At 47.7% G+C, this 23,347-nt stretch overlaps 1 protein-coding gene across 2 annotated transcripts in view; it reads right to left on the bottom strand.

Moving 5' to 3' along the window:
• Positions 1-6,651: 6,651 nt before the first annotated feature.
• Positions 6,652-23,347, bottom strand: part of SORL1 (sortilin related receptor 1) — a 53,286-nt gene continuing 36,590 nt past the window's right edge. For both annotated transcript variants that reach the window (XM_069788080.1, XM_069788081.1), the window contains exons 32-48: positions 23,087-23,236; positions 22,548-22,676; positions 20,916-21,042; positions 20,186-20,355; positions 19,500-19,612; positions 19,051-19,155; positions 18,045-18,117; positions 16,747-16,829; positions 16,369-16,465; positions 15,611-15,795; positions 15,010-15,129; positions 14,744-14,908; positions 13,725-13,899; positions 13,074-13,180; positions 12,187-12,379; positions 11,857-12,069; positions 6,652-11,485 (exon numbers count right to left, since the gene is read on the bottom strand). In XM_069788080.1, the coding sequence (XP_069644181.1) occupies positions 11,418-11,485; positions 11,857-12,069; positions 12,187-12,379; positions 13,074-13,180; positions 13,725-13,899; positions 14,744-14,908; positions 15,010-15,129; positions 15,611-15,795; positions 16,369-16,465; positions 16,747-16,829; positions 18,045-18,117; positions 19,051-19,155; positions 19,500-19,612; positions 20,186-20,355; positions 20,916-21,042; positions 22,548-22,676; positions 23,087-23,236 (2,273 nt within the window). In that variant the 3' untranslated portion in view covers positions 6,652-11,417. The remainder of the gene's footprint in view (positions 11,486-11,856; positions 12,070-12,186; positions 12,380-13,073; positions 13,181-13,724; positions 13,900-14,743; positions 14,909-15,009; positions 15,130-15,610; positions 15,796-16,368; positions 16,466-16,746; positions 16,830-18,044; positions 18,118-19,050; positions 19,156-19,499; positions 19,613-20,185; positions 20,356-20,915; positions 21,043-22,547; positions 22,677-23,086; positions 23,237-23,347) is intronic.

Raw genomic sequence — 23,347 nt, 5'->3', positions numbered from 1 at the left:
AAATCGATGCTGCTGTAAACACAAGAACAAAAGGAGCTCACAGAGGAGAGGGGGAAGGAACAAGGAAAAGGGAGAGATGGAGATCTGCTACACAGCCAAAGCTAAAACAATGTTGGGAAAAGCTGAATTACTTGAGCACCTATTCATACCCTGGCCAAAGCTGGTTGTTTGCCCATTCCCAAGGCCATTGAGGAAGTCATGGCCTCAAGCAGATTAGGTGTGAGGGCGAGAGCCAGGAGCGTGGGGCGGCTCGGCTGCTTCTGTGCTTGGTAGCCCCGGCCCGCTCGCTGAGAGCGCGTTTCGCTCCCAAGGTTTCTCAACTGTTTAATCCCCGAGCCGAGGGGCTGGATGAGGCAAATGCTCTACATGTGCAGCTGGTTAGGATGGAGCATGCCCCTCCCCTGTAAAGAGTTGTGTCTCATGATGGATATCACTGGCAGGGTGAATTCCCATTCATTTGTCCTGTGGCTTTGACAGTGCGAGTGGTTTCCATACAGATCCCGCAGGAGAGAATACCGTGGAAAAATGGGGGTTTGAGAGCCAAGATGCTGGGACTTTCTTCTTCCCAGCTCTGCAGCAAAAGAGCAGATCTGGGGCCTGGCAGGTTTAAGTTTGGGACAGGGTCTGGCTCCTGACCCGATATTGAGGTCATGTCGATACATGGGTTTAGGGTTTAACCCATTCCATATAGGCTGGTGAAAGGGTTATTTAGGATAATCCAGCTCAGAGCACCGTGCTGCTCTGCATGACAGAAGCACAGGTTTCCACCAGCAGTGGTGGAATGGGAACACGGTCAGATGCTTTGCATGTACAACATGCTGTTGGAAGGCTCAGCCTTCAATGAAGGCAGGGTTTCTTGTTTGGTTGGGGTTTTAAGCTTATATGTTTTCTCTGGCTGTCATTGGGAAGGCCACATGGAAGAGCTTTAAGAACCGATCCTGAATGGGGAGAGGGGAGTCTGGAGCACGCAGCTCAGTCCCTGAGTCTACCCATCTGTAAAGAATCAGGATAACAACACTTAATATACTTCCCCAACATGGCAGTTGTGGGGCTTAATTAAACTGTGCAGAGTGCTCAAAGATCCTCGGATTAAAGGCTGTGTGTACAGTGAATTACAAAAGCAAACAACATGAATTTTTCCTTGTGTTGTGCTAGAGCTGTCTTCATTTACCAGAAACAAATCATTTAATGTACCTCTTATATGTAACTTGTTGGTATAGGATGTGCTTGTTGCTCCAGTAGGAGGGAAATCTGGTAGTTTTGATTATTGTTTCTGAGTACGTAATCCACATAAGGCATAAAATTTGAATATGATGGTAAAATAGTACAAATAGGTTTTTTAACTATATGTGTGTGTGTTATTAGCCATGGGAAATGTCATCAGTTTTAATAGGCCTGAAAGATGGTGGGAGGTAAATTTAATGTAGTATAAAAATAAAGGTAATCCCAGCAAAAGACAAGCGTGGAGCAGTTACTAGAGTCACCGCAGGCAGAGACAGTACATGTTTTGTGTCCAACAATAGCAGTGTACGTGACTTGAAATGCTCTTTCCTTATAAAACAAAATACCCACTGGTTTGGCTTATTAGCACTAATCTTCAAAGGGAGAAGCAGTCCTGAGGTTCCTGGTTCAATTCATAAGTTCAGCTCCGCTCTGGCAGCGCTGGCTTGACAAAGTGCCATTGTTGCCCACGGCCGGGGCCATGCGCGCGTGTGTGCGTGTGTGTGTGTGTGTGTGTGAGAGGTTTAACCTTCTGCGTTTCCCTTTTTCGGCTGCACAAGGAATGCCCAAAGCCACGCAGAAATATGTCTCTGATGTATAGTTTACATGTGAAAATGCTGCATTTGAACTTGCACTGACTCTGCTAAGAGTGGATCGGGTTAAATGGGCTATTACAATGGCAGGAGCTCATCTGGAACTAATAATTTTTGAGGCCACCAAAAGTAAAAAGTAAAAAAAAAAAAAAAAAGAAAAGAGGGGGGGAAAGGAATCCTCTTGAGTTTGGTGGCCAGTGACTAAAGCTTCTGCTGCCATCTACTGCATATGGGTGGCAGTAGGGCCAGCTGGGAACTGCTCGCTTTGGACCGAATCGGCCACAAAACAGGTTAAAGGGGGAATCATCGGTTCTGGTAAGGACGGAGCAGGTTCACAGCTCCGCATACCCTGCTCAGCCCTTCGCATGAGCGTAGCTGGGGCCTGGCTCAGGCTTTGCTCTAGCTGCTGTGGAGCATCTGGTGGGTCTGTTACAGAAGGGAGAGGAACATGGTGCTTCAGTTGTCACAGGTTTTGAGCTGTGCTCGTTTTGCATTGTTGCCACTTGCTTAGGATTCACCACCATGGAAGAAGTTTTTGGCTCCGATTTGGGGGGCCGTTAACAAAGCCCTCATCAATTGCATGCAAGTGGCTGCATCACAAATCACACGACAAAACCGGTGCTCGGTGACCGACATCTGTTTTGTCTCAGAAAGCGCAGCACGAAAGAGCGATGCTGGTCGGTAGCCCCACCCGCTGGAACCGGCTCAAGCATTACCGTGCTTGCCGGCCTGGCTAGACAATAAACGGAGTCTATTTATTTATGATGGCTGGACTCTAGCAGGTCATTGGCATGGTCTCCAAGGGCGATGCATTCGAATCCCTTTCTCAATTTTCTCTCTTCCATCTCTCCAGGCTGCCTTCTATTCTTTGTGCCTATTCTCCCAGGAGATCTGGTCTTGAAACAAATAGCTCACCATCATTGTGGCTCTTGGTTGTGAGGTTAAATAAGTTTAGGAGGAAAAGTACATTTGAAATGGTGCTGATCCAAATGAATGAGCCAAACGTGCTATTGTCTTTACCAGCTCCGAGTCTGCCATGGTAATTTCCTGGGTACATAGACATGTTGGCTATGAGTTACATATAGCTACTGTGAAGTGGAACTGGATTGAAAATGAAGCCGGTCTTGTGACTAAACACACAACTGGGAATTGGCCTCTGGGCTTCTGTTTCTGGCTTTCTGAGGGATCTCAAGAAAGCCACGGTAGGGGGGAAAGGAAAGCTGTGTAATTTCAGAAAGCCAGCCTAACCCCGGTGCCGGGCCAGCAGCCCTCAAAGGGGGAGCACGGAGGGTGTCAGGAGAGGACCTGCCATGCTGCTTTCCACTGGCAGCATGAGTGGAGCCTCCAGAAGCTGCTTGGAGAAGGGGTGCTAAAAAAGCAGAGGTATTTGGCGAGGTCTCCTCTCCAGCCTGCAGCACAGGGTGCGCAGCTCTGAAGGCAGTGCATGTGCTTCAGGAGCAGAAAGGGGCTGCGTCCAGCCAGCCCCTGGGTGGGGGAATGTTCTTACCCAAGTCATGGGTTTGGGGATTCCGTTTCACATAGGCTGTAGTGTCTTGCCATCACAAGCCTCAGTGTGAGGTGGTCACCTCGAGTTCCCTTTATAGCAAAGAGTATCATCTGATCTATTTTAAGACAAGGGGAAGCAGTCTCTGAACTGCTGTGCCCCATCCTTGGCGACAGAAGGGGCCTGGAGTGACCCTCTCAGCTTGGGCAAGGATGAATCCTGCCTGATGTTACACAGAACCCAGGCCAGGAGGAACCTCCGACCTCTTCTCTATCAACTTGCTGTTACCCTTGGGGATCTCAGGCTTGGGGAAATACAAAATGCTCAGGCAGCCATTCTTGCAGTGGGAGGAGAATGAAAAAGTGTAGAAAAACATTTGAGAATAGCTCATTCAGGTTCCAAATTCCTCCTTGGAGCGCATCTGCTTCCCTCCACTGGCTACAGAAAGATCCATGGAAAATAAGCCTTCTCCTTTGGCAAAGCCACCCTGGAGATGTGAGGTTTGGTGATGTGAACGCCACATCTTGTCCATCTCTGCCTCAGATCCTCTACCTCTAAAATACGTTCCCCTCCTGTAGAGCCAGTGCCAGGTCATAGCCAGCTTCAGGATGTATTTATTTAATTAACTCCTGCTCAGCTCACACCCACATTCGCCATACACTGACTGTCTTCCCAGCCTTCCTTTCCAAATCACTGCCTAGTTCCTTTTTCATCACTCTCCATTGTCCTCCAAAGCAGTGGGATTTTTTCCAGCCCAACCCCACGCAGGTGCTCTTGCTGAATATGAGGTCAGGTCCATTCCCCGCTTTGCTCTGCAGGGCCTGGGGAGACCAAATCTGCCGGGCATCATGTGAGCCCAGCTATGAGAATTTGGGGGATGTGGGCTTCTAGATGCCTATAATTTACAGGGAAGAAATAAACCACACATCCTGGAAGAGCGCTGGCCTGCCATTTTTCTTGCATCCCGCATTTGGCAGGTTGAGAGGTTTGTGGCAGGAGCCAAGATGTTGATGGTTAGCATGAATCTTTCCTTCCCACAGACCCCCTCTTCCCTCCTTAGAGCAGGGGCTGGGCTATCTGGGAGCTCTTGGCTCTTCCATCCCAAATTCCAGCTTGAGTTCTGCTGCGAAATATCCTCAGTTATTTCATCTTTCCTGCCGAGAAAGGCTAAACACAAACGTTCAAGACTCTGGCACAAGAAACTCAGATTGCTTACTCAAAAGAGGAGCAGCGAGCCAGAACTTCAGCTGCTCTCTCTCAAGATCAGAGCGCATCTATTTTGTGAAATGCTTAACCCATGCTGGGAAGTGCATTTGCAGTCTTGGCCTTGCTGTATTTCCACCTGGCTTCCTCTCTCCTGCAGGCAGCTCACTAAGTCCTAAAACAGTGGTTGTGGTCCCTCCGCTGGAAGCGGCCCCTGATGTTAGCTGTGGGAGAGAGAGAGATGTAGTTTTAGGAGCAGCAGAGTGAAGGGAGCCTGGATCCAGGCCTCCCGGCTGGGTTTGCACCATGTGCTCCGACCGAAGCTCCGCTGGTGGTTGGGATCCTCCTCCTCGATGGGTCCTCGTCTGTCTCATAGTGGGGGAAAATGTTTTGCAGTGGGAACGCTCACTTGGATCTCTTTCCTCTGCATAGCCTCCTGTTTGCAAGGAACACATAGCATAGTGGCATGTTCTGAGACCTGTCCCCCTTTGTCGGATGTGCTTGATTCAGAGGGTGCTATGGGGAAGGGGAGGTTCAGGGAAACATGCATGAGCAATGCGATCCTGCCTAGCTGTGTTTCTTCACAGAACTCTGACTCCAGCCTGAAAGCAGTGGGGAAAAGACAGCTGGATGCTTCCTGTGGCACGCTTGGGTTCAGATGTGAAACAAGAGACAACTGGGGTCTCAAAGAGAAAATGAAGTCACGTAACGAGCCAAGCTGGGAGATTTATTTGGGAACTGCCAACATGCTCAGCAATATTTAAGATACCATTATTCGTTAGGAGTCATTGCCTAATACCATTACCTAAAGTGTCTGAGAGCAGGGTATACCTACCCACACGGGTACTATAGAGACTCTACAAGAAACTCTCTTAATCTTTCAAGAGCTTGTTGCATTTAGAGGCTAGACAATAAGGAAAGGTCATAAAAGCAATAAAAATGGAGAAGATATACAAAGAAAAGAGCCAGGAAAAAATTCCAGTGCAGACTTCCAGAGTCGGTGGGTTTAATCTGCTCCTGTGGCTTTCTGGCTGCTCTCTAGGTAATGGGTCTGAAGGTGACGGTCCGCTGAGGGCCAGTGGGGTCTTGATATAAAAAGTCCATGGGCAGCCCAGGGCAAGGTTTGTAAGTGGGATGGTGGGCAGGAGAAGCTGGGTCTCTCAGAGCAGTATTTCTTCAGTTCATCACAAGGTAACTTGATAAATACAGTTCTGGTGAAGGCAGTAAAGGATGAGGGGCAAAATCTTTCCTATCCACAAAAATCTCAAGATTTGTTAGAAGGAGAGGTATGAACAGATCTCTTTTTCTGTCAGGCCTTTACTCTGTCAATATTTTCTCAGGGACACTTAGTGCTGAAGTTTTAAGAGTCACGTTGACTACTTTAACAGAAAGGAGGTGCATGGGAATGAGGTGTAACTTCTTCTGTCTCCTGGGGGGAGCAATCTATTTCAGCAACAACAGGGAAAAATCAGCTTCATTCATGAAGAAGGGGGCAACGGGGAGGAAGGAATGGCTGTTTGTTAATGTTGCCTTAAGCTAAGCATTAATGACGTGCAACACTTAAGAAGCTTGCATGCCTCGATTATGTCCACCGAGATCACATGTTGCCTTTCCAATTATGTAGGCTAAAAAATGAGGTATGTGTGAAGAGACTGCTGCCTGCTCATTACCTCTCTCTGCGAGCAGTAATTCTGCTTGCTTTCAGCTGCTTGTGTGTCAGGTGTACTTGCGTACATAGTGTTTCAAACAGCAACAGCCAAACAGTGCAAATGCACCATGCGGCGTGGGGACGGGATTGTTGTGGAAATGGATTTTAATCAGGGAAATAATGTGTGATGTTAGCGGCAAGCCGGGCTTAGCGCTGGAGATGTTGTTCTGCAAACAGGGAGGTGAAGCTCGGAAAGGCTCGAAATGTTGTCTGGTGTCTGAGGGTGTTGCTGACTGACTGGTGCTGACCTTGAAGGAAGGCACCAAGAACTAGCCAGATGCATGATTGCATTACGCGTGTTAGTGGTACCTTTTAGCAGGACTCCGCTGCTCCTTCTGCTGAAAGCTCAATTTTTCTGTTTCTGATCATCCTGTTAGGTTATACAACGCGTCCTTCTAATGTAAACCAAAACCCAAATACAGTTCAGAAAAAAGTCTCCTTTTTATTGCACTAGACACACAGATGCTAGATAATAATTTTGGAAACCAGAAATTATTTTGTTTACCCAGTCCATTATTATTATTATTATTAATTATTATTATTAAGTGGAAAAAAAATTGACAGACAAAAATTCCTTCAAAATTGTGCAGTAATAACATAGCAGAAATCAGTGAATGAGGAAAAAAAAAGACACAGAGTAGCAATTCAAATGGTATAGTATTAAACTTCGCTTAAGGAGTCAGATTAGAAGTTGTCACTACCTCTAAAAAAACTCATTAGAGACTGGCTGCTTGTAGACTGCTGCACGTTTTGAAGGATTAATTATAAATGTTACAGCTAGTTCCAGTAATGAAGATGCTTTCTGGGTCCAAGAGTAACTAAGTCAATTGCACCATTTCCCTTCTGAAGTCCATTTGAAGGAGACTTGAAAGTTGTTTCAGAAAATGTTATTTTGGTCTTTCCTAAACACAGTTTTACATTTCCACCAGCAAATTAGTGAAGTTTGTCATTAAATAGTACTCTGTCCCTACAAAGAGATTTCAAGCATGCGTATCCTAAGGCTGAAATCTGCCCTGCGAGGAAAGGCTGTGCTGCTCGGAGGCAGGCACTGGCCCAGATGAGGTTTCCCTGGTGGCTAATGGGAATTTGGGGCTGCTTTTGGTGACTCTACAGGATTGCTAAATAATCCTGCCCTGCCGGTTGTCTGCGCGAGGCAGATCCCTCTCCACCCAGACCGGAGCTCTCAAGTCACTTCTCCCGGGGTTTCTAGAAGCCAGCAGGAAGCAATACCATTTTTTCTGACCACCAAGGTGACCCGCAAACACAAAGGTCCTTTGGTCACGAGGCCAGAAGACGATGGCGTGGATGTCGGTAGCCACCAGCATTGTCACAGCACGTGCTCCCTCACGCTCGTACGCTCTCTCCTCCCCTTTCTGGCTGGGTACGCGCTCGTATACATCTATGTAACTTGATCTCTGTCCAAGGAAAACAAGTCTTTTCCCAGTACTGGATCTGCAGCTGTCTCCTGCTAATGCTGTGTCAAGGTAGAGGCACATGGAACAAGTTACGGCAGGGTTAGCCGGGGCGCGAACTTACAGCACGCCAGCTATTCTGCAGATTAAATATCTGCGTGCACGGTTTTCCCCTGCAGTCAACACGACATGCTTCACCCCTCCCTGAAATTCCTCTTAGCGTTTACCTGGGGTCCAGGCCGTCAGCCGAGCAGCGGAGGAGCTGGTACGCTCGTGCTCCGGCTGGCTCCTGCGTGCGCCCGCAGCGGGCGCTGGGATGCGGGGAGGTGGGCACGCGCGCGGGTCGCTGCGGGAGCTGGGGCGAGCTGCTCGCCGCAGCCACATTACAGAGGCAGCCGGCAGATGAAGGAGTGATACGATTTATTCAGGCCGAAAGGGAACGCTTTTTTGACCTCGAGCGGGTGTTTTAGATCTCAGACCTGGAAAATGGCACCTCCTTGTCCTTTCTTGTGAAAGCAAAAACCCCCGCCCCCAAAAAATGCACAACCCCCCCTCCAAAAAACCTGAGCCAACGCAAAACAAACCTCATGGTCCTAAAGCCCCACCAGATTTTAGTGTTCAACCTTAGTCTTTCGTTCAAATGGACTTCAGAGTACCAGCGGGCATCTGCGGTGAAATCTGAAACGGATGCAAACACAAACTAACTGGAAGAAGTTCCTCCTAACCAGGGTACTTCCCATACCCCCTTTTTTTTCCTTATGGATCCAAACATTTCACTGGGTTCCTACGAGGTAAACCCAAGTCACCTCCCAAAAGCTAGGGCAACGAGTCGTGTCACATTGCATAAGGCTACTGAAACAAAACCAGAACAAAATATGCATCCACATCCATGTACCATATTTACACCAGAACCCTCCCACCCCCTATATGTCTCTGTGAACAAGATTCCGTGCTTCGAAAGTTCATAAAAATATACAATTTCCCCAGAACTGCATCTATCCTGCTCACTCCCTGCCTGGAGCTTGGACTTCTCTACCTATATATAAAATACACTAGCCCTGTGAAGTTGCTTTGCTGAGAGCACAGTGGTGATTTTTGCAATGAAGGGAAAGTCTCGGAGGGTAGGGCATGCCTCTGCATTACAGTACTGTCCACATAAGGTAAATTCAGCATTGCACAAAGCCTGGCTGCCGACGTGCCCCCAAACCCCTGTGCAATGCAGGGGCGACTCTGCAGACCGAGCGCTGGGGGCTCTGTTGCGCCCGCGATGCGTTAGTGAGGCACAGGTAACCAAGAGCGTTGCTTTTGAGTACAGTATTACAACAAAATGCTTTGCTGGCAATAGACTGAGCTCCGTGTGAGTGTGGCTGGGCCACGGGTACAAAGGAGCCTTTCAGAGTGGCCAGAAGAAGTGACCTGTCCCCCAGCTGATGCTTGAAAGCATCCAGCCAAGGGATTTCTGCAGAATATAAAGTGGTTACAAGGGTTCCCCTTGGCATCTCTCTTCCAGCTAGAGGTGGGATAAATTCTACTCGCCTTACTGGCGCAGGATTTACCCTGGAGGAGTAAAGCAGCAGTATTTAACCAATAGCAATTCTCACCAGAGAGGTACCAGCTTCTGGGATACTGTACTGTAGTTTTCAGTTACCTGTGCCAGAAATATCTGCTTAATAAGGAAGGGGTTCAATACTCTTTCTCTCTGCTTTCAGGCTTTCTTTCCTGTATAAAAACTTTTGATTTATGTCTTTAGCATAGTTTAGCCTCTGGGTCAGATTCTGGACTCTCTATGTAGCTGTAATTCTATGCAAATTGAGCTACACACACTGGGTTGATTCACTCAAAATTTTTACTCCTGAACAGCACCCGACCCACTGACAAGGTAAAAATATTGCAACTCTGCAAGCTTGCTGCTACTTATAAAAATCTGATTATGGTTTGGTCCCAGCTTTGGGGGGAAAAAACCTGTCACTGGGAATGATAACACCAGTAATTGAAAATAGAGTCAGTATTTCTATAGAGTATCAAACCATACAGAACTTCAACTTTTTATACATTTTCTGTACGTGAAATTAAATGGATCAGTCGCGTATCAAAACATAGTTGGCCCTTCTCATTTCATCTGTCGGAAGACTGCAATTATAACTTAATTTACACAGCAAAAATACTTTTGGTTTAAACAAAGAAAACAGTGTGACAAGACAGTGTGCTGTGTTTTACTGGTGTGAAGTTTTGCATATATAGAGCATGGACAGGCGTGACCAGTGAACATCCGCTCGTGTCATCGCTCTTGGGTTGGCAAGTAGTTGGATTCGTGGCGAGATTCACATTTTGCTATCACAAAAAAAGCTCGACAGTGGTAACCAGACATTTCTACTGCTTAGCTCTGTAGCCAGTATTATGTCTACTGGAAACGTGAGATGACTAGTGATGGGAAAATAATATATATGAGTATATATATGTTCCTTCTAAAGCTGAAGGTGCAACTACAGCTGCTTTTAGGAAATGCTAATGAAGGAAGATCGAATCCCTGCTGTAAACGAAATGAATTCAGATGTTTAGTAATTACCGCTCTGTATGACTGTGGAAAATCTGTATTCGAAGCTGTTTCCCAGTTGCGCACAGTGGAGGCTCCCCCTTCCGTCCCACTGACATGCTAGCATCTTAGAGAAGCTCCACAGAGGAAAGGTGTCCTGATTAGCTGGGAAACGTGTTTTGAGGTGTGCGCTTTAACTTCAGGTGGTGGCAAATTTTTTCAGTGACGTTACTGACGTAAACCACAGATTAATTAGGCCACGCATGACGGGCATGGGCAGCAGCTCAGTAACTGCAGGTGCCCTCCGAAGGGGTTTGGGTGGGAGGGTGCAGCGTGTTGGTACTGTACGCCTGAAAGCGAGGGTCAAAACTGCAAAGCCTGGGCGCTTGCACAGTGCTGCTGCCCAGGGATAACCTCTTTCCTGGGGGCAGAGCTCCAGAAACCCTACTGCTAATGGCCCGTGGCGTGTCACACCCACGTGCAAGGGTTTGCATGACCCTTGGCAGCACGGCTTGGTAGGGATGCTTTTGGCTTATAGGTACAGCAGCAGGAAGCTCAACTCATACATTAAGTATGCTGCGGTATCTTGACTTGGGCTCTGAGATTGCTGAAAGATTGGGTCCTTTAATAAGGGGGAAAAATATGTAAAAATAAGGATTTTTATTATCATGGCAAGAACAATGACGGAGATGCCAAGATACTACTGCCTTGCAAGATAAAGTGGCACATGTTCTACACAATAATGTGTACAATGTCTGACGACTTTGGAAATCTGTTCTCAAGCAGATTTCCCAATAAATTAACACAACAAAAACACTTTCATATAAAACAAAGTCCAAAGGATTTTTTTTTAAAGTAAAAGCAAAACCTTCAGGGACTATATTACTTATCTCTCTCTACATATATAATCTCCTGAATTTTTTTTAAATAAATTTATTCTTGTCTTAGAAAAATAAAACGAGTAGCCAATTTAGTCAACGGAAAATATCTCACAGACTTAAAAGCATGCCCAGCAAGCATAGCCTTGTAAGACTAAATTAATGTTAAATCAAAGCAGTTTGTTACTAAACCAACCTAGTCTGCAATTCACAGTTGATTACTACAAAGTGTATTTTTAAAATTTTTTTGGCCCATATAAAAATAACATATTGCAACTCAAAAGTGCATTTTTAAAATAAACAATCAACTATTTTTATCAAATAAAATATTTACACCATTTGGTTTTTACAGTCAGAAATGCGCTTCATGCGATGACCATGGGAACGTCATCTGAAAATCCAGTTATCATTGGGGCTTCGTCATCCTCATCTCCTGAAAAACAAACCCAGAGTGCTGTTATGCCGCCCTCAGCATTTCACGGGGCACGACTGGACAGGCTACCAAAGTTGGCCACAAAACTGCCCTCAAAACCAGTATATCATGGCCTCGCTCATGCTCTTACCTGGTTGTTATACCTGTTATATTCGGGTTTTAACTGATTTGCATTAGAGGGAATGGTTTAAGTGAAGTCGCTAAAAATGTTTATCCTGCGCTAACTTTGTACTTCTAGGACAAGATCAAATCCATAGAGAATTTTATGCCAAAGGTGGCCCAAAGCATGACAGAGAAGTTAGGTCTTGCACCGATTTTGCATCCTTAAGGCTGTCCTGAAATGCCACTGCATGAAACCAAGGGCTACGTACCTAAATCATCTCCCGAGGAGAATATGGCCGAACCCAGGCGGGAGCTGTAGTGGCTGTTTGCGAAGGCAGTGAAGCTGTTCTGCAGCCGTCTGTGCCTCATGTACAGCACCACGAAGCCAATCCCGAGGGTCACCAGCAGCAGGAACAGCACCGGTACCACGATGGCAGCGACGTCTGTGGATCTGCCGGCTTTTGCTGCAGAGGAGTCTTCACCTAAGATGAGGGAGGGAGAGAAGAGCCATTCGCAACCAACACCACATTGCTCTAGTGAGTTTGCGAGGCTTTCCTTAGTCTTTGTTAAGGAGGATGGGGAAAATGCCAGGGACTTACCAGTTCCTAGTTCATCATAGAGAAGCGTGGCCGGCTCGCCGCACATCTGCCCGCTATACAGGCACCTGGCCTGAACAGTGAACGAATAGTTGTGACCTATCTTCAGGTTGGAAACTTTGAAGAAGTTTTCTGTGGTGTTCCCGAGATAAGCTGTGATGTTCATCAAGCTGTCAAACATGTGAATCTCGTAACCCTGAGAGTTGTGAAGACAAAACCACAAACCCCAAATCACTCGGCTGCAGAGGTCAGGTTTGCTCCTTCCAACTGGGCTTTCAAACTTGTTTCATCTCCTGAATCTAGCTTTGATGAAATGCGTTGGGCTATCAGTTGGGAGAGAGCAATGTAGACGCTCCTGCAGGCAACCCTGTCAGTGTGCATTGACCTTGGCCAGTTCAGGGAGGAGAGAAGATTCCGGTCTGTCTGGTTCACTCTGTTCTTAGCATCCACCCGAGACCACCCAAAACACAGAGTCCAGTAACGGTGATGGCTTTTTTGGCGTAGTTTGCTACCTGCCCGGACCCTGACAGAGAACAAGTCGCAGATTTTCTATCAAAGGCTAAATCAAGACAATTCTCAGACGCTACTGCTGCGCTTCGCGGCACAGCGGGGCAGTGTCCTATTCCCAGTCCTTTCACACGTGTGACAGTTGACTTTTTTCAAGAGGATAATTATGTTCCTAAAAGGTGACCGATTGGATCTATCAGCTTTAGTGCCTTAGTCGTGATACGAATTGAAGTGAGCTCTATGTAGAGGGCTCATCAAGGACACTAAGGGGAGCAGAGCGTACTGGTGTATTTTAAAGAGTCTGTGAAAGGAGCCTTGCAGAGACTCTGCTCTAGGTTTTTCTGAAACATGGCCCGTAGGACAGGAGAGACAGTGCAACTCACCCGGCTTTCATTGAAATTGCTCTCTTTTAATGCCAAACTCTTCCAAAAAAGCAGAATATGGTCATTTTCTGTTATAATTTTTAAGGCGTCTGGTGCAGACAGTGGAACTGCAAATGAGAAAAAATGGCAGGCAGGTTAGGTTTTAACACTGGTGACATTTTGGCTGAGAAACAGCAATGGGGTCACTTCTGAGATGTAGCGTTTCTTAGGGATCAGAGCAATACTCTGCTTAGAAAAGGACTGTACTGGAGGAGAGGCTACTGGGACATGTAATCTGGTAGGAGTTTTTCAGTGGTTTTTTTATGGTGGGACCTTAATGGTACTTCATGGTGTCTACACCGCCAGCCAAAGAGGTGTCTTTCCCATCTCCATCTAGGCAGGGGAAAATCTCCTTGGCTATCGTTTGAGAGGCTTCCTCTCCGCTGCTGTTGTTCGGGGGTTTAATTGCCTTCCCTGGGAGCTGCAGGGGAAGCCTCTCGGAATTGGGCTTCGGCTGTGGAAGAGGACTAAGCGATGCAGAAACACTACTGCAGCCTCCAAGCAGCGCAGGGGTGGGATGGATGGTGTGTGGGATGGGCGCTGGATTCCCTCTAGTGGACACTGCTGCAAGGACTCACCCCAGCACCCACCCAGTAGTACTCTTTCCTTTACCTGTGTTGATCTTCATGCTGGATTCTTTGCTCATATTTCCCAGTTGAACAATCACATGGTATTTGCCTCCCGGTTCAAGTTTCTTAATGGTGTACTCCACCGTGCTGTTCCGGGTTTTCACTTTGTAGATTTTATCTGTTTTTCTTACTAAATCTTTAACTGCGACAGCATATAACTGGCGGGGGAGGAAAGGCACACACGATGAAAGATCTTACTTTCCTGCAGACTTGCTAGCAATCTCATACAATGGTAGGACATTAGACGGGGGGGGCAAAATTTGAATTAAACCGTGCCTGCGCTCTACAGAAAGGCTCGGAAGTAAGATTTCAAGCCTCTTGCTGGACTAGCTGGATCCCTGCCCGAGATCAGTATTTACAGATACAGAAAACGCAGTTACTGGAACAGACGAGGGCAGGAGGAAAATCTCAGGTTGTATTTCTTAACGAATCACAAGGATGCAATGCAAACCCCTGTCCTGTCAGTTTCCAGTTTTGCCGGCAAGATTTATACCTTGAAACCTTTGCCGTTAAGGTCTCTGGACCAGAACAGGAGCAGAAAGCTTGCTGAGAAAATGACTCGCCTTCAACGGAGCGAGACCTGACCGTACGCCAGCATGCTAGAAAACAGAACCGGGCTTTGTCGGGGCTGCGGCTGGAGCGGGCGGCAGAGACGCAGCCCAGCTGGCCCGACGCCTGTCCTGCTGACCTGCGGGCTGTGCTCGGGCCCAGAAAGGTGTTTTAGCACATGCCCAAGTTTGCTCTCGGACTCAGTCAGCAAAAGATATCCCAGACCTGACTCTTTTTAAATGCAACGTGAACGTTATAGGCCTGAGCTCGTGGCCAGTAATGTGAAGAGAGGAAATGCAGGTTCTGGAGGCGTCAGCATCTTGACAATGACTAGATGGAGATCAGTCTGACCTGATCTCCGACTCAGGTCTCCATCAGCAGCAGGGCAGGGATCTGTCTTTGAGCCAGGGGTTTGTGTGCAGAGGGACAGGAGAAGGCGCTCTGAGACATTACCATGTCCTGGTCGGGCGAATCGTAGGGCGATTCCCACTTAATGACCGCGAACGTCTTTCCGGTGTGCACTGAGTGGAGGTGCCGAGGGGGAAGGCGGTTGTCAGGGATCATCTTCACCACGACGTAGTCGGACGGTGGCCCTTGGTAGGGAGACATCACACGGACCTTGAAGGGATGAGACAGCGGTGAATACTGTGCCGGCACCCTTCGGTTAGCAAGCTACAGCCCGCGGTGCAGGCAGGAGCGGGAACGGAAAAGGAGCCTACCAGAAACAGGTACTGCTCGTCCCGCTGCACAATCACGGTGACGTTGTGGGAGGTTGTGGTGGTGTTGTGAGGGCTCCTGTACAGCTCTAGGAAGGAGGTGGCATAGAAGATGCCATAGACCTGCGGAGGAAGAGCACGACAGGGACGGTACAGATTTTGCCAAGGGCTGGAGCTCCCCGCCGAACATTCACTGCCTGCCGCTTTCTAGAGACATGATGCAAAGACCCTTTTTCCTCGGGGCACTCCCTCCTGCCCAAGCTCAGGTTCAGCCTGCCCACTTGCTGCTGCACTCCCCACCCTAAAATCCTGGGCTCAGCTCTGATAACACAGCAGTCAACTGAAAGACCACCGGAGCATCATGCTATCTGTGTTTCAGCCAATTCTCCACTGGATCAGTGGCTGAACAAATAGACAACAAGAAGGCTTTCCTTGTTTCTGTTTAAGAGGCAGCAGGTGCTTTCTCTCGTTTTTTGAGCATAAAATTTTCAGGGCCTTGCAATTCAATCCCTACAAATAATCCTGTTTTAAGGTTTTGCTTGTGTTTTGAGGCTCTGAGCTAGACCCCAACCTGGCTGGTGAGAAAAGAGAGTTGGTGCCTTACGACATTCTTCGGTCCGGTCCAGCTGCACTCCACTGCAGTCTGGTTGATGGCCTTGGCTTTGAGACTTGGCGATGCAGGTCTTGTCCCACTGGTCACGACATGTACAAAAGACAGAGGGCTGTCACCCAGCTCCGTCTTCGCCCAAGCAGAAATTTCATAGGGGGTGTGTGCTGTCAAATTTGCCACTGAGCAAGAAGAGAAACATGCACTGTTAGGTGAGGCAAAGTACTGCAATGGCAGGGTGAGAGCCCTAGGAAACGGTCAGCAGCATCAGACAGTCTTAGACAGGAGCCTGCCTCTCTTGGTTTGTGTTTTCATTAATTTTGAGTAACTTCCTTTATACAGAAGCACCTGGGACTCTGGTATCTAACCTAGCCTGTGCTTTTCTGTATCAGGATGCTTTCCCATATCTAGACTGTGCACACCAGAGATTTTTCCAAACCAGAAATTTGATTAATAGAGATATGTACTGTATAGAAGCCCAAGAAATTGTTGACCTTTTGCGGAGTACAGAACCACAAACAAAATTCCACGTGATGAGAAAAGGCTAGCACGGCTCTGGGGGATAACTCACAAATCTGCCTGAAATCTCTAAGTCCTAAAAACAGAGGCCAAGGATTTGCTGGTTTGTCCTCTCCAGATTTACTCTTTCCTAACCAGAAACTACTAGTTGAAAAAAAATAAAAACCACAACCTTCTGTATAACCTTCCATTTGGTGTTGACTAAAGCAGAATTTTACACTTTGCACAGATTTTACCTTTTTGGATGGACTTTTCTCCTTCTACGATCAGAGTCCTTTTTTCCTGCCTGTGTGTATCAAATGTCCAGTAGATGTTCACAACATAACCGCTGACCTGTCAAGCAGGAAGGGCACACAACAGGATCTTTCAGTTCAGCTGTTTTTGCATGCAGTGAAAGAGTCACCGCTGAAAGTCTTTGCATTGTATTTTCCATCCTAATTAAGAGAGCTGGCATGGTTTATGAGTAGTAAGAAATGATTTGGCATGAAATAACTAGTTCCAAAAAGTTATTGCAATACTTAAATAGGTGACAGCTTGCCCTATCCAGTGTTTACCATGTACCCAACAAAGGCCTTTTTTTATTTTAGTTTCGGAAGTAAAGTTAAAAATGTTACCTTGATATTAGTAGTCATTTTTAGGCTGAAACTTATGGAGTCCTCGCTGTAGCTCTCAATGTGTATGACAGGAGGAGGAATGACTGGAAGGAAAGAGAGAAACAGCTGTTACCGCAGCACAAAGAAATACAAACACTTATTAAGAGGGGACAGGTAAGATACAGCCTTTCTTTATGACAACCTGCTCTTAGATCAGGAATGCCCCATCTTTCCAGCGCCAACCTTGCCTGTCTCCAAGACAGGCTTGTCTCTCCCCTCAGAGAAGATACTGACGTGCTGCGCCTCCATCGTTTTTTCCGTCAGCCACCCAAAAGCTGCCTTATCTGTGCCTTGCTCAGCACAGACTGGAAGCAGATAGGTCTGGGCACAGGTATTTTACTTCTGAACTCAGTGGGACAAGCTCGTATCCCAGTTAACGGCTTCTGGCCTTCCAAGGAACTGGTGAGGGAGGTCAGGAACTATCGGTGGGGACGGCTGCCAAACACTCGTGCAAAACCTGAAGTTAAAGTTACTATGGTTCTTTCTACCTCTGTTTTTCTAACCATCAGGTACTCATGTACTTCATATTATCTGAATCCTGCCATTTTAGTAGCATAGTGTTTTCTTTCCTTCCTTTGTCAACATAGAGAGGATGCACTTTTATCTAACAAATTAGCAGGCAATTTTGACATCAGAATATAGGTTTGGAAGAAAAACTTGGCATGAATACAAATGATTTCAAAAGGCTTTTCTAAAAACAGTTTGGAGGGAAATGATGTACTGTGTTGTTTGAATTCATCTACTGTCAGACTGTAATGTTGTGATAGTTCTTGGGAGCCTTAGTGGTCTTTTAGTGGTCCAACCTTCACGAGATGCAGAAACCATCGTAATCATAACCTAAGAGGGAGAAGAATGAGCAAGCATTCTTTCAGCCAGTGACAGCAAAGAAGTTAGTGGTAATGTGTCTTGCCTATCTGAAGGTAGGATCTAGCCTACACAAGTCAGAGGGAATCCATCTGCGGTCTAGGAGGGAGGGGCACCTTCTGAACAGGCTCCTCGCCCACTTCCAGGGCAGTACATCCATCCTACGTGTCACAGAGTTCAGAGGAAGAGTCAGCGACCCATTCAGACTTGCCACTGAACTTTGAGGCAGCTCAAGTTAAGCGAAATGGTACAGCAAAGTTGTTAAATAGCGTAAAACACTCGGTAGGGAAGAATAAAGGATGAGGAGGTGGTTATGCATGCTGATGCTAACAGTTCAGGCTTGTACTCTGCCTTTTTGCTACGTTGTCCGAGTTGACTGAAACAACAACATTTACCTTTGCCTTTTATGGTGGTTATGGATTTGGAGTCACTCCAATTTCCCACTCCTCGACTAGTTACAGCAGCAACCTTTTCAAATAAGAGGGTTAGTTAATATGAACAAATGTACGCCACCAACATTGTATAATGCAAACAGAGAATGAGGTTAGAGCAAGGTTATGGACATGGCGGAGCTCACGGGAAAAGGACTTTGAAGCAAACAATAGCTTAATTACTCGGCAATAAAATGCTTATTACAGAGATAAAACAGACTACTTTAAGTCAATTAAAGGAATCTAAGAGGAGGGAGGTGCATCTTCTTTGCAGATAACAGCTCTTTTATGAGATCTTTATGAGTCCATCAAGATAAGGAGCTTTGGACCCTATCAGCTGTAGTGAGGTAAGAACCATGCCCATGAAGTCCATGTGAGCGCTGAATCTAGTTCCAAAGATTTATTTGGGAACGAATTAGTACAGGAAGGAATACCATGGAAGGAAAGACTTCATGGGGGGTGGGGAGGCATTTATCCCACCTCCCAGTGAACTCCCCCAAGAACCCATGCTCATTCAGCACAGGGAGGATGGACAATGGCAGAGTATACGTTTCCCAGGGCTCACTGTGCAGACTTTCATTTCCTATTCTTATTACTTCTGTCTATAATTACCCAGCTTCTCCCACGTGCATACATTCCCCGCAGGCGGATCTGCTTCTTTTCCCAGTGATACAGTAAGGACCAAATTTATCTCTGGTCCAGCTCCAGTGCAATTGCAGTGTCATTGGAATGGGCAATTAGTGGTGCAGATTTCATAACACAGCCTGGCCTTCTGGGAGAAGCATCAACGCCCTTAATTCAGGCCTTGAAACTATATACATTAGCAGTGCAAACGCCAAGCCCCCATTGTGGGTTGACATTAAATGGCAGGATTTTAAGAACAAACTTGTTGTACTTGACTGTGCCGGACTTAGACCACTTAGTGAAAAGTAATGGCAGCATGCATAGATAGAACTTTGAAAATACTCACTCTAACTGTGTATAACGTGTTGACCTGTAAGTTCTTGATCTCAGTGTAGTTCTTGGTGGTTCTAAGGGATGACCACTCCTTGGATCCGCTCCTGCTGTATTCCACCTAGGAGCACCAAAACAAGGGATGAGGGCTCCACAGTTAACAACACTGCGGGGTGACAGGTCCCTCTGTGTCAAAATGTCAGTGGAAAGAACTATGAAAGCTTAGAAAGGGAGCCAGAAATGAGATTATGAACTCGAGGGCTTTGTTGCTACCTGCAGCATTTCTTTTCCCAACCTGCCCAATGCTCTCAGCAGATTTCCTCTACGAAATGTCCTATTCCTGCCCCCCCGCCCCGCAGACATAGCTGTGTTCAGAAAGGCCAGCCCACGCTGCTGTGAGCCCCCAGCAGCCTTCCCCGTCCCACGGCCGATCTGGACTCTGCCCTGCTGGGCAGCAGGACTCACGATGAATTCCCGTATGAGGCCATGGGCGTTCACAGGGGGACTCCAGCAGCCCGTCACCACACCCTCAGCTTCTTTTTTCAGGGACAGCTGAAGGTTAAAGGGAGCATCTGGTACTAGGGAGAGAAACAGAGGTGTTAGTGACAGTCGCAGTTGTATGTCCAGGGAAAAGCTGGGTCTCCCCGAAAGATGGGGACAAAGGGGGATGGCCAAGCAGTCCTGGCTCACGGGAGATGTCTTATTCCTGCAGTTGTGTCCTGAGTCCCTTTCACCTCCCTCTGGAGCAATGAAGCCTTTTTCATAACTGCAGTGAACCTACGATTTTGCTAAGCTCTTTGCTTTATTTTACATCCCTTCCCACACCTGACCTCCACTCTGCAGCTAGAAAAGATCTTGCTCCTTGCATGCGGTACTGAACAGTCCCACAGGCTCAGCGCTGCACCGTGAGAAGAGATGAACTTCCCAGTGATACTAAACCACTCAGTCACAGGGAAGAGGGCAGGCTGGTGACTCAGTGCTGGACCGACTCTAGGCAGGGAACCCGCAGCCCTTTTTCCCAGTCCAGCACAATTCCCAGGCCTTTGGAAAGACACCTTTTGTTAGTAACGGGGATACCTCCACAGTATCTACTTTCTAAGCTGAAGCGGCATGCATCAGGTCACTGATATGAGCCGTGCAGGTCTGCTTACATCCTTCGGGTGCCCGGAGGGTGATGAAGTCGTTGGTGTTGTAGACTCGGCTGAGACACTGCACTTGGACTTTGACCTGATAGGTACAGTCAGGCTTGAGGACTTTCAAAACGCTGTTGGTTTTGTTGCTGTGGGTTTCCAAAATCTTCCAAATGCTTTCACCGACTGTCCTGTACGAGAGAGTCGCACCCCTCCGGTCAGGACAGTGTTTAGTAACAAAGGGTGAAACCATCTATCTGTATGTTAAGAGCTTGCTGCTTAGTTTTCTTTTCAGTAAAGCCACACCACTGGCTTGAAAAGGTACTCTTTGAAAGCCTGAACTAAACATAGCTTAGTGACTTATAAGCACCGTCCTCTGAGGTTTTCTGTAACTGCTGTGCTCTAATTTCTTGACTTTGTTCTTCTTGTTAACGGTCCCACAAAGACAAGACCTGACTGGAAAAAAAACCCTGAATATAGCCACATTACTGTCTGAGTAAACAGCTGTGGATGAAGCAAATACAGCTTTTCAAAAATGCCCCCTAGTTACAGCTATTTTGGGTCTCCTCTGCAGCCAAGTATTAGAAGATTTTTCAAGCAGAACTAGATTGCGCAGCTCTCGGTCTTTCAGGCCTGATTCTGTATGGTACTTTGCTGTAAACATGGGCATACTGGTATCTGTGCTTATGCTTGTCCTAGCCTTTACTTGATACAAACAGCAACGGGTCATGCAGTCTAATGGGCGGTGTACCTGTAATAGATGTTGTAGACACAGGAGGTCGAGGACATCCTTTTCGGCCGAGCCCACGTCAGAGTGACATCGCCAGAGAAATCAGCAGTCCACTGGAGGTTCTGGACTTTGTACACGATTGTGTCATCTAAGCAGGCAAAAGGAAAAGTTAGTCTATTGGAGGGAAACAAGCCCATTGCCCAGAACAGAAACAGGAGTTATGTTCGTAGCACAAACAACATGTGGAGGCAGAAACAGTAGTATGACTGAAGGGAGTATCTGCGCCATTCAAATTAGATGTGTAATTTAGGTGGGCGTTATCAGCGGAGAAGAGCGGGTTTGTCAGAAGGCAGTTCAGAGCAGGAACGTACCCCTCGTACTCTTAGTTCTCCCCAAAATGTCTTGGTTGTATTTACGCTGCATCATGCAAGCATCTCCTTTCCTCTAACAAAAGATAAAGCGTGGCTGTTGATGAAATACTCTTCAACATTATTTTGAAAGTGTACGAGATTAGTGCAAGCTAAGTGACTCTGCTACTTGTGTGATGAATCTGTGCTGTCGCTGTAAGCCATCCAGGGCCTTTCTTTGCGTGGTTTTCCTTATCACATCCCGTGTTCTGCAGAAGGACCCAAGCGAAAGCTGGTAATTAAGGCAGTCGTCTGGGGATTGCCTTGAAGCGAGCTCTGTTGGCTGAATTGCCGCCTGACCTTGCGAGAGGCATTTAGGGGATAACGGCGCTGTGAAATCCAGCGCTGGCAGTGGTGGGAACTGGAGATGCTTATCTGAAATGGCCCAAATCCATACCCTGCTCCTGCCAGGCCATTCCCTCCTCTCTCCCTCCGGGGACTGCGTGTTGGAGCCCACATCCAAATGCCACGGCCTGGCCCCACTCGGGTGCTCAGCTTCATTCCTAGCGCTGTACAGAAACAAAGCGGAGCGGAGCCAAACTGCGCTGCTTCGCTTTCTCTAACCGGCTGGAAATGAAACCCAGCAGGCACGCGGGTCCATGGACAGGCACTGTAAGACAAGCTATCCAAGAGAAAAGAGATGGTTTCCCCTTGGTGTAGCAGTCAGGCAGTGAACCTCAGCAGCTCCTTCCCCCTCCTCTGAACCTGCTAGCGTCTCCCAATCAATATTTAATTAAAGAACTAAAACCTGATTGATGCACAAACCCACAAACAGTTCGGTAGGAATCTCACGGCTGGCCAGAGACAGCGATTGATCGCTGTTATCTGCCCAGGGCGGGCTGCTGCATGTGTCCTGCCTGCCTCTGCGGGGCCACCAAAGACCAGCATGGGAGGGCCAGTGATGGCAGCAGGGCACGTGCCATGGCTCCCAGGGTCACCTTGCAAAGGATGACAGAGCTGGAGACTATTGCTTCGCCTGTGGCCCACGTAAAATAGACAGCTTTGCTCCTACCCATCCTAAAGTTGTTTTTCTGTGTGTGAGGCTGCCGAAGACAAATTGTCAGTGTAGAATCTGGCCGGGAAGTTTGTCCCAGCTGGTTATAAATGAGCAAGGAGGTAGCTTGGACAACTGAAGAGAGGCAGATACATCTGGGATGTTGTGAATGAAAGGTCACATATCCAAGAGAGCACCTCTGCGTGCTAACACAGAGCAGGGCCTGAGAAATGGGAGAGGGCTGCTGCTTACCGGTACAGTTCCTCTCATCGCTGCTGTCTGAGCAGTCCAGATATCCATCACACCGCTCTGTCACCATAATGCAGGCCTCTCCGTCCTCACATTTATAACCATTAGGGCACGACAGGGTGCTGTGAGTAGCTGAAAGAGGCAGAATGGTTTCAGGACTCAAGGCAGGAAAGTTCCCTCACCAGCACTGGGCTCTTTGCAGTGTCAGTGCTGCTTCAAAAGCAGGCATGATGCTGGGGTGGCTGCATGTCGGGGATGGAGCTCAGGCAGAGCGTGTCGGTCATAGGGCCGTCTCGTTCTGGCTGCATCGTCTGGCATGGTGGCATCAGAAGAACCTGAAGCTTATCCTATGGAAAACAACAACTGCACTTCTAATAGGAATGGCACTGGTTGGTTGGGCTTTTTATTCCTTTTTTACTGTAATGCTGCATTTACTGCAAGGATTGCACCAGCAGTAAAAGTCCTCGGTGGCTGCCCCGTCCTCCCAAAGAGCTTCCCAAGGGGAAGAGCCAGGCGAGATGCTCTCCCCTCCCCGCACTTACGGCAGTTCCTCTCATCCGTGCCGTCCTGGCAGTCCCGCAGGCCGTCGCACCGCTTCCAGTTGGGGATGCACTTGTGCAGCTGCTGGCACTCGAACTCGAACCTGCTGCAGCGTCCCGGGAGCGCCGGAGAGGTGGCCGTCACGTTGGGTCCTGCACATGGCAGCCGGTGAGGAAACCACCCAAGGCATGGCCAGGCCAGACTGCCGCTGCCACCAGAAGGGTCCAAAACCTGTCCCCAGGTCCCGACTCCACTAGATGGCA

The sequence above is a fragment of the Haliaeetus albicilla genome, chromosome 7, assembly GCF_947461875.1.
Source record: "Haliaeetus albicilla chromosome 7, bHalAlb1.1, whole genome shotgun sequence".
Taxonomy (NCBI): domain Eukaryota; kingdom Metazoa; phylum Chordata; class Aves; order Accipitriformes; family Accipitridae; genus Haliaeetus; species Haliaeetus albicilla.
This window is presented reverse-complemented; position numbering and strand designations above follow the sequence as displayed.